Genomic DNA, 11987 nt, shown 5'->3' with positions numbered 1-11987 from the left:
CCATGCCCCGCTCGGCCGCTGCTTAGCCGAGATATAGCGTTTAGAAATAACCAGTATTTCAAAGATATGCAAATGCAAATCTTTGGAAGGCTATATTTCAGATAAGTAGGGCCAGATCGGTGAAGGACCAACTGTCTCAGGATCGCGAGGATCTAGACTGCCGAAATGCATCAAAATCTCAGATCGGCCGCTGCTTAGCCGAGATATAGCGTTTAGAAATAAACAGTATTTCAAGGATATGCAAATCCAAATCTTCGGAATTCTATATTTCAGATAAGTAGGGCCAGATCGGTGAAGGACCAGCACTCCCAGGATCGCGAAGATCCAGACTGTCGAACGGCATCAAAATCTCGACTTCGCAAATGAGGCCGATTTTTGGCAAATTTAATGATGGTTACATCATGATTTTTTGCGAAAATCGTGAAAAAATTGATGTCCTGTTTTCTGATGCCAGTCGACTGGCAGGACTCTCCCGATCACGCATAGACATGCCATGCCCCGATCGGCCGCTGCTTAGCCGAGATATAGCGTTTAGAAATAACCAGTATTTCAAAGATATGTAAATCCAAGTCATTGGAAGGCTATATTTCAGATAAGTAGGGCCAGATCGGTGAAGGACCAACTGTCTCAGGAACGCGAGGATCCAGACTGCCGAAATGCATCGAAATCTCGGATCGGCCGCTGCGGAACCGAGGTATAGCGTTTAGAAGTAACCAGTATTTCAAAGATATGCAAATCTAAATCTTCGGAAGGCTATATCTCAGATAAATAGGGCCAGATCGGTGAAGGACCAGCTCAGGAAGGACATGAAAAGCGTTGCTTTGCTGGCTTGCTCTTGAGGAAGCAGTGGTAGTCGAACGCCATGTCGCCCGCCTTCTGGTCTTCCGGTTCATATGAGCGAGTTTGAGCTCGATGACGGAAGTCCACTCCAGGTGCCTGACCGGGTGACATGGCGGAATGTAGAATCGTATCCTTGCAGTACAGAAGCGCACACCTTGCAAAATTCGAACCTTAAAGGCCGTCGATAACAAGGACTTTGACTATGGCAACTAAGAGAGAAGCTACGCGGGCTACTGGACTGTAGATGGATATCGTTGTTGTTAGGTTTAAGGATATACGAGTCTATTCATTAAGATAGTAGATAGAAATGTCTTCAACTTGTTTATTTAATTATGCTAAGCTAAGTTTTGATTAATAAAACTATTGAAAAATCATTCTTGCTGTGTCCTGTAGGGGGGAAACAATCCAGATTACAAAAAGTCGTCCTTACCGAAGGACCAAGAAGCTTTTCTGATCACAGCGGGCCATGGCACGCCCGAATCGGGCCACAAATACGGGAGAAAACCAGATACATATGCCTGGAGGAAATGTCCTTGATCCTTGGTCCTTGATGCATTCCTTATAAGATCAAGGAAGCTTTTCCGAACATAGGAAGCCGTCGCAGTTCCCAATCGGGCCACAAATAACGGAGAAAACAACAACAACAATTCTCAATCTGCGGCCGCTCAAACGGCCAAAATCGAGAATTTTTAAACTGGGATACCAGGCGAACAGAAATCAGCAGTAGGTCGCTAGTTTTTTTTTTAAATTAAATTTTCTCGTTTTTGCCCCCCAAAAGTATGCAACGGTTTCTGATATTTTCTTTGGCCGCTGAAATGGCTAAAAACGGGAACTATTATTTATGATTTGCATTGTTTTTCCTTAAAATAAAACTAAAAAAATTAAAAAAAAAACACAGCGACCTTCTTCTGATTTCTGATCGCCTGGTATCCCAGTTTCGAAATTCTCTTTTTTGCCCATTTGAGCGTTCGCAGATTGAGGGTTGTTGTTGTTGTTTTCTCCGTTACTTGTGGCCCGACATAGCCGGTGCGACGGTTTACTGTGTTCGTAATAGCTTCCTTGATCCAATGCATTCCTTATCAAGGATCAAGGATATTATCTCCAGACCTATGTATATATGTATCTTGTGTGTCCCTTACTTGTGGCCCGATCGGGGCGTGCCATGCCCCTCCCCCCCGATCACAAAAATGTCCTTGATCCTTTCGTAAGGACTCTAGTAAACACAACCACACATATTTTGTTTTCTCGAAGAAATCGGGACAAACGATGGCTTCCTGTGATTATAAAAATGTACCTGATTTGATGGAGTTCTTATCAAGGATCAAGGATATTTTCTCAAGACATATACATTCATATATCTTGTTTTCGCTCTTATCTGTAGCCCGATTGGGGCGTGCCATGGCCCTCCGTGATCAGAAAAACTCCAACAAACACAACCATAAATATTTAGTTTTTCGGCTATTTGTGGGCCAATCTGGGCCCGCGATGGCTTTCTGCTACCGAAAAAATGTCCCTGATTTGATGGAGTCCTTGTCAAGGATCAAGGACATTTTTCCCAATCAAAAATATGCAGTTTTCTCCGCTATTTGTGAACCGATCTGAGCGTGGTACGCCTTTTTGTAATCGGGATCGTTTCCCCCATACAGGATACAGAAAGAATGATTGTTCAATATTTTTATTCATCAAAACGTAGCTTAGTATAAATAAACAAGTGGCAAACATTTGTATCTACTATCTAAATGAATGGACGCGTATATCCTTAAACCTAACAACAACGATATCTATATAGAATCTAGTAGCCCTCGTGGCCCCTCTCTTGGTAGCCATAGTCCATGATCTCGAAGGCCAGGTCGAAGGATGACGATAGCTTGCTAGGTTCTGATCATTCAAGGGGTGCGCTTATGTCCTGCTGGGATACGATTCTGTCATCGTGGCCGCTTGCGCAAAAGTTGGCGGGTAGTTGGCGATGTCAGCCGGTCAGGCGCCGTCATTGAGCGCACACTCGCTCATATGAACCCGTTGGCCAGAAGGGGGGAGCTCCTGGTAAACGATGGTCGGCATTTCGGTCTCAGTGGGCACTCTGATCACTCACTTGAACACCGCAAGGGGCGACATGCTAAAATGAAAGGAAGAGTTTAATAAAGTAAATGAGTAAATAATAACTTAATAAATTTATCTGGCGTGGTAAGAGGAGAGAATCGATCCATAGCAGTTTGTGGCCAGAGAGGGTCTCGGTCAATAGAGCTGGAGGGAATAAAAAAAAGAAGAACCAAGAAAAAATAATAAATGAAAAACATGAATAGAGGAGGAGAAAAAAAGGAAAACTTACCCGGTCAAAGGCGATGAGGTAAAGCATGGTGCGGGATTGAAGACGATGTCGGTAATCTATGCACCTGCGAAGCACGTAGGTCGTACATCGCCAGGTGCTGGCGCAATGCATGTGAACGGGGATGCAGTATCGATTCGGCAACACCCAAACGGAAATTTAGGAACTGCTCGGACTATATGCCTTGAACACATTGTGTCCAATGATAACTCTACTGCTGTCTTCGTTGCTCGACTTCGACCACAAACTAAAAGATCGGAATCCTTGATGGTCCAGTCCGTTCACGTCGATTCAAACAAAATTTCAACAAAAGGATAGGCAAGGGAATTTGCGTACATTTACTCTTATTAGGAAATAACCCACAATTTATGATAACATTTGAAGAATGAACTTAGCGGAAACCAATGCTTGGAACATACTAAGAGTATCTTAAAAAATATATATGATATATTATCGAAAACTAAAGTGTATGCTAAATATATTGTATATTATGGTATTCAATTATTCACTAATCCAGCATCGTCCAACAATAATGCTCCAGTCCTTCCAGCGTTTTCCACCATACTGCACCAAACTGAAACTGAGAGACCTACAACAAATTTAATCGAGAGAGTCCTCTTTGAATTGTTGTTTCACAGATCTACCCACTCTTAGGAAGTCGAGTAGAGTCATCGTCAGAAGGAGGCGTCGATTCTGTACTTGTATCTTAACAACAGCTGCTGCTGATGCCCTGCCATCCATGATGAGGCTGCCCAAGGAGTTCTCCACAGTCAGAAGGAGCTCGGAAATGATTTTAATCGAATGGAGACATCCGAATATGGAAGAGTGTCAAGTTATATCCTAAAATGTGACTCATAGGCACACCGGATGAAGTGCTCTGTGGCCTCTGCAGGACCTGTGAAAGACTGAACGGATGAGTGCAGAGTGCATCATAAAGTGACATTTCCTTCACTTACCTTCAGTACGGCCTTAACGACGGGCTCTCGAACACCATCCTGGGGCTGCTTCCGATGGACATACATATCCAGATGACATCATAGGCTCGGATGATGCGTTACTTCATGGCCCGACTCTACGGCTACGATCCCGACGATGCAAACATTCCGAATTCCTTTTTCGAACTGGAAAGCTTCAGCTACGACCATTTCCGTGTGACATTCAGTACATTCTTTGGAGCTGATCAGCAAGGCCGTCATCTTTATCACTGAGCATCGGGGCCTGGTGGCCTCGCTGTGATGACGTTTGTGATGGAAATGGTCTGATATGTCGTCGTGTCTCGTCAGTTGCACAGGACTCCGTCACTACGGGTCCGGTATCGACTTCGGCTTAGACTCCAGTCAAGGCAGTACCAGTGCCTACGACCACGCCTAAGCCCACATCGAAGAAGCATCCAATGCAGCAGGCCCTTTGCCATCAGGAGGGCCCAACACAAAATCCCAAACCCAATCACAAATATTGTATTTTTCAACCCGTTTCCTATCGAAAATTGTTGTTTTAACTGAATTTAGAATAATGATGTGTGTAGTTTCGATATTGAAATGAATGTGAAATAAACTGTTACTTGGGCATACGGCAAACACAATATTTATCGTATTCCCAAACCTGAAATCCAATGAACAAACGAGATATATATGCAAAGATCTCTAAAATTCATTTGACAATCATAGCTATATTTTGCATGTGAGAAATATCTTCAGATTCGCTTAACAGAACTACCACAAAGGGGTCGAACACAAAATGTTTGTTTTCCAATCCCTAAGCTTCGTAAACTCGTTCGTATAACACACATGTCCCATCGAATACCCACAGTCTACGAATATCCACTTGTAATACATTCACAAAGAACGCATTTTGTAGCCTTTGTATAAGCTTATAAGCCATGACTGACTTCACCATACATATCATTATTCTTAGACCCTATCAAGTTGCCTGAGAAAATTTACTCAATTATAGTTTTCGGCTGGCTACAAATTCCATAGGAAGAGTTATAGAAAGTGAAGCTTCAGGTACAATGGGCAAGAATCGGGCAACGATGCGCCAGTGGACTGGAAAGTCTCCTCAGATCGATGAAAAGGCACCTAAGCCTGATCCAATCTGGACCGTGGGGCGCGTGGCATTCTGGCTCATTGTCTGCATCCTCGTATCACTTTTGTACTATGAGTTTTATGTCCTCCTCCATGCGGACTCTGACGACTGCAACTTGTACGATTTGCAGTGCGACTAACAGGACCTCGAGACGTGCCACCTGCAAAAGACAGCGTTGGTTATACTTTATGGAGTGCTATACTATATCGATATACTACTATATCAGGACAAAAATAATTGTTGTATTAAATTAAGCATCTTTTAATCGTTTATGCATATGTATGTTCATAAAGTGCTGAAGAGACGACGACCACTCAACAAACGTCACCTTCCATTGTTAAAACAGCAGCAAACTCAAAATTAAAAAAAACGCGCAAGGAATGCGCTGCATGGCAGAAGCTCGCTGATGGGACACTGCCGAGTGGAGGCTTTTAAGCTCGAACTTGTAAGCCACTGCCGAGCATAGCTTTCTGCAATCTTAGCCGATTGATTTCTAAACGAACCTGCTTATATTCAAGGTAATATATATGCTAATACTCATATTTGGAGTACACTTGGCGTTGAGTTGGGGGTTAGTAAAGTTGGTCAAGATAAATGCCAAGACGTTGCGGGCCTGCCATGGCGGCAGCACAAAAACGTAGGGTCTACTTTCAGGCACCGCGAAAAGCTTTTGCCTCTAGGTCCGACCAAGGCGTACGGAAACTTTTCATGTCATCGGATAGTTTTAAAGATCGGAGGACAGTCACGCACCCTTCTTCCCCTCTTCCAATAGCACCAATGATTCGTGATATCGGGTCTCTTTAATTGCACGGCTCTTGTTCTTATAGAAGTGTTGCACAAGACCCTTAAGTCACATAGAAGCATACATAAATAATTAAGTGACGAAAAAGGAACGATTTACTGCGATGAATATAAATTTAGATGCCCCCCCCCTCCCCCACCACCCTTTCCTTTAAATGAAAATTTTCCTACTATCGCTTCGCTTCTAAATCTAATGGAGTAATGTCCATGATGCACTCCACGAGCCTGGAAAATCTTCGCGAGAGTACTCCACGTTGAATCCGGGGTCGCTGTGAATCGAAAGATCTGAACTATCGTATACATCGGAGTCGTCAGTTTCATATGAATCGGTGCTAAAATCGTACTCAAAGCCGGCATCCTGGCGAAGTAGTCCGGCTCCAGGCTGTGCCGCCGTCGTGCCATCGGGCTGGTTGCCCCCGTAGAGGCGAAGATTCTCTTCGGTGTAGTCGTATATGATACGACGGCGCCGGCGCAAGTAGAGTTTCTGTCGGAGATAGATGTTGAGGAGGCCTTTGACCGCAATGTAGGTGGCACCGCCGAGCAGGTTGCGGTACAGGGAGTCGTGTACACCCCTGAAGAAGATGCCTCCGACGATGGTGGCGAAGGTGGGCAGCACAAGGGCGCCGGCGCAGACCCGAGCAATGTACAATGGCTCCATTGTGAATGGGACGGCCGAAGAATTTTCCGCAACGGCCAGTTCGTCCTCGGACTCGGGAATACTGCCGTAGCACCAGCTCAGGAGCGGCAGCTTGCGAAATATGTTGTGGCGCCTGCGTATGAAGTTCAGCGTGGCGTCCTCCCAGCGTATGAGTCGCGAGACGACCAGGCCCATGGGAATCAGGGGCAGACCGGTGGCTAGAGCGAGCGTGTTTGCGTTCTCGATGAGCACGAACCCGCGCTGATTGCCCATGACCTGGACCACAGTGATGGCGCCAAATGTCATGGCCGACCAGTAGATGGAGCCGAAGAAAATGGTCGCCACCAAATAGGGACTGGTGCGGCGGACCAGACGCTCGGTGAAGTCGAGGACCGAGGCCAGGCGGGCCATCGGTGGGAAGATTATCAGGTACTCCGTCAGACACTGCTGGCAGACGACAATGCGCCGAATGTTGCCCTTCTGCTTCTCGTCGAGCCAGCGGTAGAGGCAGCTCTGGTGCACCCACTTTGTAGTGCCGCGGCACTGGCACGGCTGCACCCACAGGGCGCGGCGGTTTTCTCCCTCGCTGGCAAAGCATATCCAGCACGTGCGATCTTCGTCCTGGTTCTCGGGCCCCTCCGAATGGTGCAGCGAAAGTTGCCCCGAATTGTCCCCGGAGCTGGGCGAAGACTCCTGCGAGGTGGCGTCGCCCTGCCCGTCGCCAGCGGACATCATCTCAGCTGGAAAGTCCTCCATTACACCACAACTAAGTGCCAAAGCCTGCAAATTCGAAACAGAGCCGCTGAAAGCAAAAAAAAAGAAGAGTTAATCGAGTATTTTTGATTCCTGGGTCTATGACTCTCGAATATATTGACCGTATACGGCAGAGTACGTGTATGGCAGTGATAGATCGACTAGAATGAATACAGAACCGAGTACTAACCTCCGACGTAGAGATCTAATTTAATCCGTTCAAGGCAACACTCTGGTCAATATTATTTCTATGTATATCGGTGTGAATTTCAAAACGAATTTTTTTTCCGAAATTTATAACAATCACACGACGAACTCCACTCGATTAAAGAATCAGAGCCCAAGCTAGAGCTGGCACTTACTCGAATACATGGCGTTTATCGCAACGCCTGCTTGATTGGAATTCGTTTTGTTTTGTTATCGACTGGTTATCGAGCCAGGTTAGTAAGACCTTTTATGTTCAAATAAAATAGCTTGCACCGGACTATCGCCACGACAAGCTCTCTTTCTCTCCACAAAACTTTAGCAATAAACCTTCAATAAATCACAAAGATTTTATGTCTATATTTGCAACAATAAATAATGAATGGGATTTGAGAGAGCCACTAATAGCTGTATTTAAAATTAATGATGTACAAGTACAAGTATAAGTACAAGTGCCAGTAAGTGGCAAGCATACGTAACCAGGCAGAGTCAGAGTCGGAGTAGAGTCCCTTTTTATCCAATGGCAGCAGGCCTTGACTTTGCCTTCGACTAATTCTTTTCATTGTGGCAGCAAATCCACAGGAGTCAGGCATAGCAGCACAGCTCGTTCAACGTTTCGGTCGACAGATTCTCCAGTAAAACTGAGGTGTCATAAAATCAAATTTTTTCGATTCAACATTTATATTTTCCTACGGTCCTTGCGTTTGGGGTTCGTTGAGCACTAGCAGGCCAAAGAGATACAACAATTTAGCAAGCAGCAAGCACATAGCAGAAAGGTAATCCCCCCCATCATCTGCTTAAACAAAGAGCTGAGATTGCAATTCACAAGATCAGGACAGAAGTTGGGCGCAGCAGCAGATCAAGCCGCCCCTGAGAGAGTCAATCGGCAGAGCAGTTGGGTAAGCCATCAGCCACCCAATCATCTAGCGATCCCGAAGGCTAAGTCGATTTCCCAAATAGCAAATCATCGATTGAATAACCAAACGCGGGCAAAGATGTCGGACAACAGCGCTGTGACTAGTGTGATGAACCTCCTGCTGTGCGGCGCCACTGGATTTGGATTCTACCAGATCGGGCCCCAGGAGCATCCGTACGCGTTCACGGCCTGTGTGGTCGGCTTTTGCCATGGACTGCTGGGCCTGGTGGCCACCGTGTCAGGCGATGAGAACACCACCAAGGCCAACGACGCCACCAACGCCCTCATGGAGATCGTGCCGCTGCCGCTGGTCAATGTGGATCTGTTCACGGGGGCCGACAGCAACAACCTTGCCCTGGGCCACGGCCTGTTCATCGTCCCGTTGGCGGTCAGCGTGATCATAGGCTGGGCCAAGGACGGCGACGAAAACGGAAGCGTCATCGACACTCTCAAGACCCTGACCATACTGGGTAACATTTCGTCGCTGGTCTACTTGGCGCTCAACGAGAGCAGCTGGAATCTGGGCGGCATGGCCTTCCTGGCCTTCATGGCCAAGTTCGGCGCCGCCTTCTTCGAGGAGAATGTCTCCGAGGGTACCGGCCAGACCATCACCTACATCAGCTGGTCGGGCTTCTTCTTCCTTGCCGCCCTGGCCGTCGCCGGCGAAAAGTAAACTCCCAGAAACACCAAACAATTAATCAGATATTCCCCACTCAACCATCCCTCGATTTCCAAGTGCGCTTCACGTAGCGACTCGACGATTATTTATCTATTTTCCTTCGGACCCTTAGTCTTTCGATCTTGGACGAGCTAGGGTGTTAACAAATTTTTTAAGTAATTAGCTGCAATATTAAAGAACGAAATTTACCACAACCTTGTCATTAAGCCATTGAAAATGTATAAGGATATTTCCGGGCTATGGAAAATGGCGTAGGTTGGCTCAAAGCTTACCCCATTCCGCGATGGTGTGTTGAGGGCACATCCAATAGGTTTCAACGGAGTCCCAGTTCCACAAAAATTCCTCACAATAATACTACGTTGTTGCTGCTTTATAGAATGGGCTTTACATAGTGTTTTAGTGGCTGTTAAACACACATTTTGTGTTCCACAAGGACTGCAAGGAGGGAACAAGAACATGAAAGAACACGTGGAGCTATGAACAAATCTTTTCGATCTGGCAGATATCCTTACTGAGATTCCACACTTTGGTTTATTCGAGTCGATATTTTCAGGCTCTTCCTTCAGTGCTTGGAGGTCATGTCTTTCAAGTCATTCTCTTCAAGAAGCCTTTCTGCAATGATAAGTTAAGTGAATGATAAACAAAGGAAATTAGTTAGTTCATATCTTTCCAGAAACTGTAGATACTTCAACGAATAAAAGGATATTTTAAGAGATACAAAACAGAAGAGCTTAAATGTGGGAAAAGCTGAAGGCACGGGTATACGAAGTAGGTATATCAAAACTTGATCGATGTAATGTAAGCATTCAAAAGCGCACTGCTCTAGCAACAGTTCTGTTCGAAAACCCGGTGTTCAAATAGCCAAAATTCAATAATATTTTGTTATCCTGGCTATATTTATGATCAGATCGGGCTTAAGCGTTATCGGTTTCATCCTATGAAGAAGCGGAAGGGATCCGAGCCTGAGAATTACTTATGAAATACATACACATTTGTCAGCTTTTTCAGTCTGAACTTATAGTCCCATAGTCTCTGCAAGTTTCAGACAATATACCAGAAAATAATAATAATTACAGCCAAAACTTTCCATAGATCTGTGAAGACCCAAAAGTTTCCAACGGCCAATATTAAATTGACAATTTAGCTGTTGTTAGTGGTATCTTCATTGGTTCCCCATACCGTCGATTGTGGCAGGCATTAAATAGCCGCAATCCAATTTGCCACGCCCTCGTCTTTTGTCCAAAGTCACCACGAACCGTTGCCCCCAACTCCAGCCCCATCCTCAAACCCTATCCCCATTCCATGGCAGGCATCAGCATCGGCATCCGCCAGCCGTTGACAATAAGAACTAATAAATTTTAAGACCTAATGTCAACAAATCGTTGGTAAGTATGGGCACGCACGGCCTAAGCTCGGTTACCGCTACCAGAGGAGCCACTAGAGGTACCTCCCCGTTGTCTTAAGCGTGCCCAGCCCCAGCCCCAGCCCCAGCCCCACAGCTCCACCTACTGCCCACCCAATGCTGTGGCGTTCAAGCGTGCTCAATGAGCATGACAACCAAAAAACAGTTGTACATTTTTGGGCCCTGTCTTGTGTCTTGTGTCTTGTTCATTGTTATTTTTATGACTTAGTGGGGTGGAGTGGGGTGGGGTCTTTGGTTGAGGTTAGAGCAGAAGTTACGTGCTAATTTCTTGACAGACTGACGACTGACAGAACGACAGACGAAACTGAAACTGAAATCGAAACTGAAATTCAGACTACCAGTGGAAGTGGAAGTGAAGCAGAGAACTGGTTGTTACAGAAATATTTGTGTTATCGCTGGTAATTGGCTGGCATTGTCTGTGTCTCAGATCTTTTTGGTTATTGTTTTACTTCAGTTTTTTTTAGGTCCGTGCCTAGGCCTAAGTCTTGGCATTGAAAGCGCATTACAGATCAGGGAGCTGCCACTTGGGCTCTGGGACTCTGAAAGCTGAATGTTTTCTTAAGTTTTGGTCAACTAACGAGCTCAAGAATGGGATGGAATGAATCCCTTGACGAGTACTGAAACCAAGTGCAAAAGTAGGGAAGAACAACTTGTCAGGTCTAAGGATATCATATCTGACTAAAGTAATCATTAGTTTTTGTTTACAAAAAAGGATTTAAAGGGATCTCTTCATTAGCATTGAAAAACTATATCAAGTGTACATATACTTTACCTACATATCGTATATAGAATATTACTGCAAGGGTATCAATAACTTCGATCCCCGAAGCCCCCTGACCCGCTCTCGTGAGTTCTGGACTATCCTTTGCTCTGCTAGGAGTTGATTGGTTTTTGCGTGGAATTTAGATTTATTACTCTATGGCGATGATTAAGGGAATTTGTATACAGCAGCAAAAGCAAAAGCAAAAGCAACAGCAACACCCACTGTACCCCACACGCTTGATCTGTGCTTCTGCCCCAAGTGGCACTTGAGAGTTGATGGCTGGTGGCGGGGTTCTTCAGCGTTTGCCGCATCCAGCTGCTTCAAATGGACAACAATACAGAATCTAGACAAGCTCCATGGAGCTGCCTTTGTACTTTGTCCGGGAACCGCTCCGACCATTTCCCATGACCCGCATGGACACCATCAGACATCGTCATCGCCATCGACATCTACATCCACATCCACATCGGTTATGTTAATCTAACTCTGGCCAAACATCGAATTTTGACTCTTGTTCTGGCTATTGCTATTGTCCAAACAGACGACGAACGCCATTGTAT

The 11987-nt window shown here is 45.5% G+C and overlaps 2 protein-coding genes across 4 annotated transcripts; one reads left to right on the top strand and one right to left on the bottom strand.

Moving 5' to 3' along the window:
• Positions 1-6184: 6184 nt before the first annotated feature.
• LOC117185798 (E3 ubiquitin-protein ligase MARCH5) lies at positions 6185-9853 on the bottom strand. Of its 2 annotated transcripts, XM_033394022.1 has the most exons (3): positions 9754-9853; positions 9514-9676; positions 6185-7491 (listed from the first exon to the last, which is right to left on the bottom strand). In XM_033394022.1, the coding sequence occupies exons 2-3, from the start codon at positions 9516-9518 to the stop codon at positions 6243-6245; spliced, it is 1254 nt and encodes a 417-aa protein (XP_033249913.1). In that variant the 5' UTR covers positions 9519-9676; positions 9754-9853; the 3' UTR covers positions 6185-6242. The 2 variants fall into 2 exon arrangements, with proteins under 2 accessions (XP_033249913.1, XP_017156156.1); XM_017300667.2 differs by lacking the exons at positions 9514-9676; positions 9754-9853 and adding an exon at positions 7633-7823.
• Positions 8209-9435, top strand: LOC108164760. 2 transcript variants are annotated; one of them, XM_017300670.2, is made up of 3 exons: positions 8209-8422; positions 8481-8545; positions 8607-9435. In XM_017300670.2, exon 3 carries the CDS (start codon positions 8642-8644, stop codon positions 9233-9235), a length of 594 nt encoding a protein of 197 aa, XP_017156159.1. In that variant the 5' UTR covers positions 8209-8422; positions 8481-8545; positions 8607-8641; the 3' UTR covers positions 9236-9435. The 2 variants fall into 2 exon arrangements, with proteins under 2 accessions (XP_017156159.1, XP_033249917.1); XM_033394026.1 differs by having other exon boundaries at positions 8209-8545.
• Positions 9854-11987: the final 2134 nt, after the last annotated feature.

The sequence above is a fragment of the Drosophila miranda genome, chromosome XL (genome assembly GCF_003369915.1).
Source record: "Drosophila miranda strain MSH22 chromosome XL, D.miranda_PacBio2.1, whole genome shotgun sequence".
NCBI lineage: Eukaryota > Metazoa > Arthropoda > Insecta > Diptera > Drosophilidae > Drosophila > Drosophila miranda.
The sequence above is the reverse complement of the archived record's forward strand: the minus strand, read 5'-3'. Positions and strand labels throughout refer to the sequence as shown.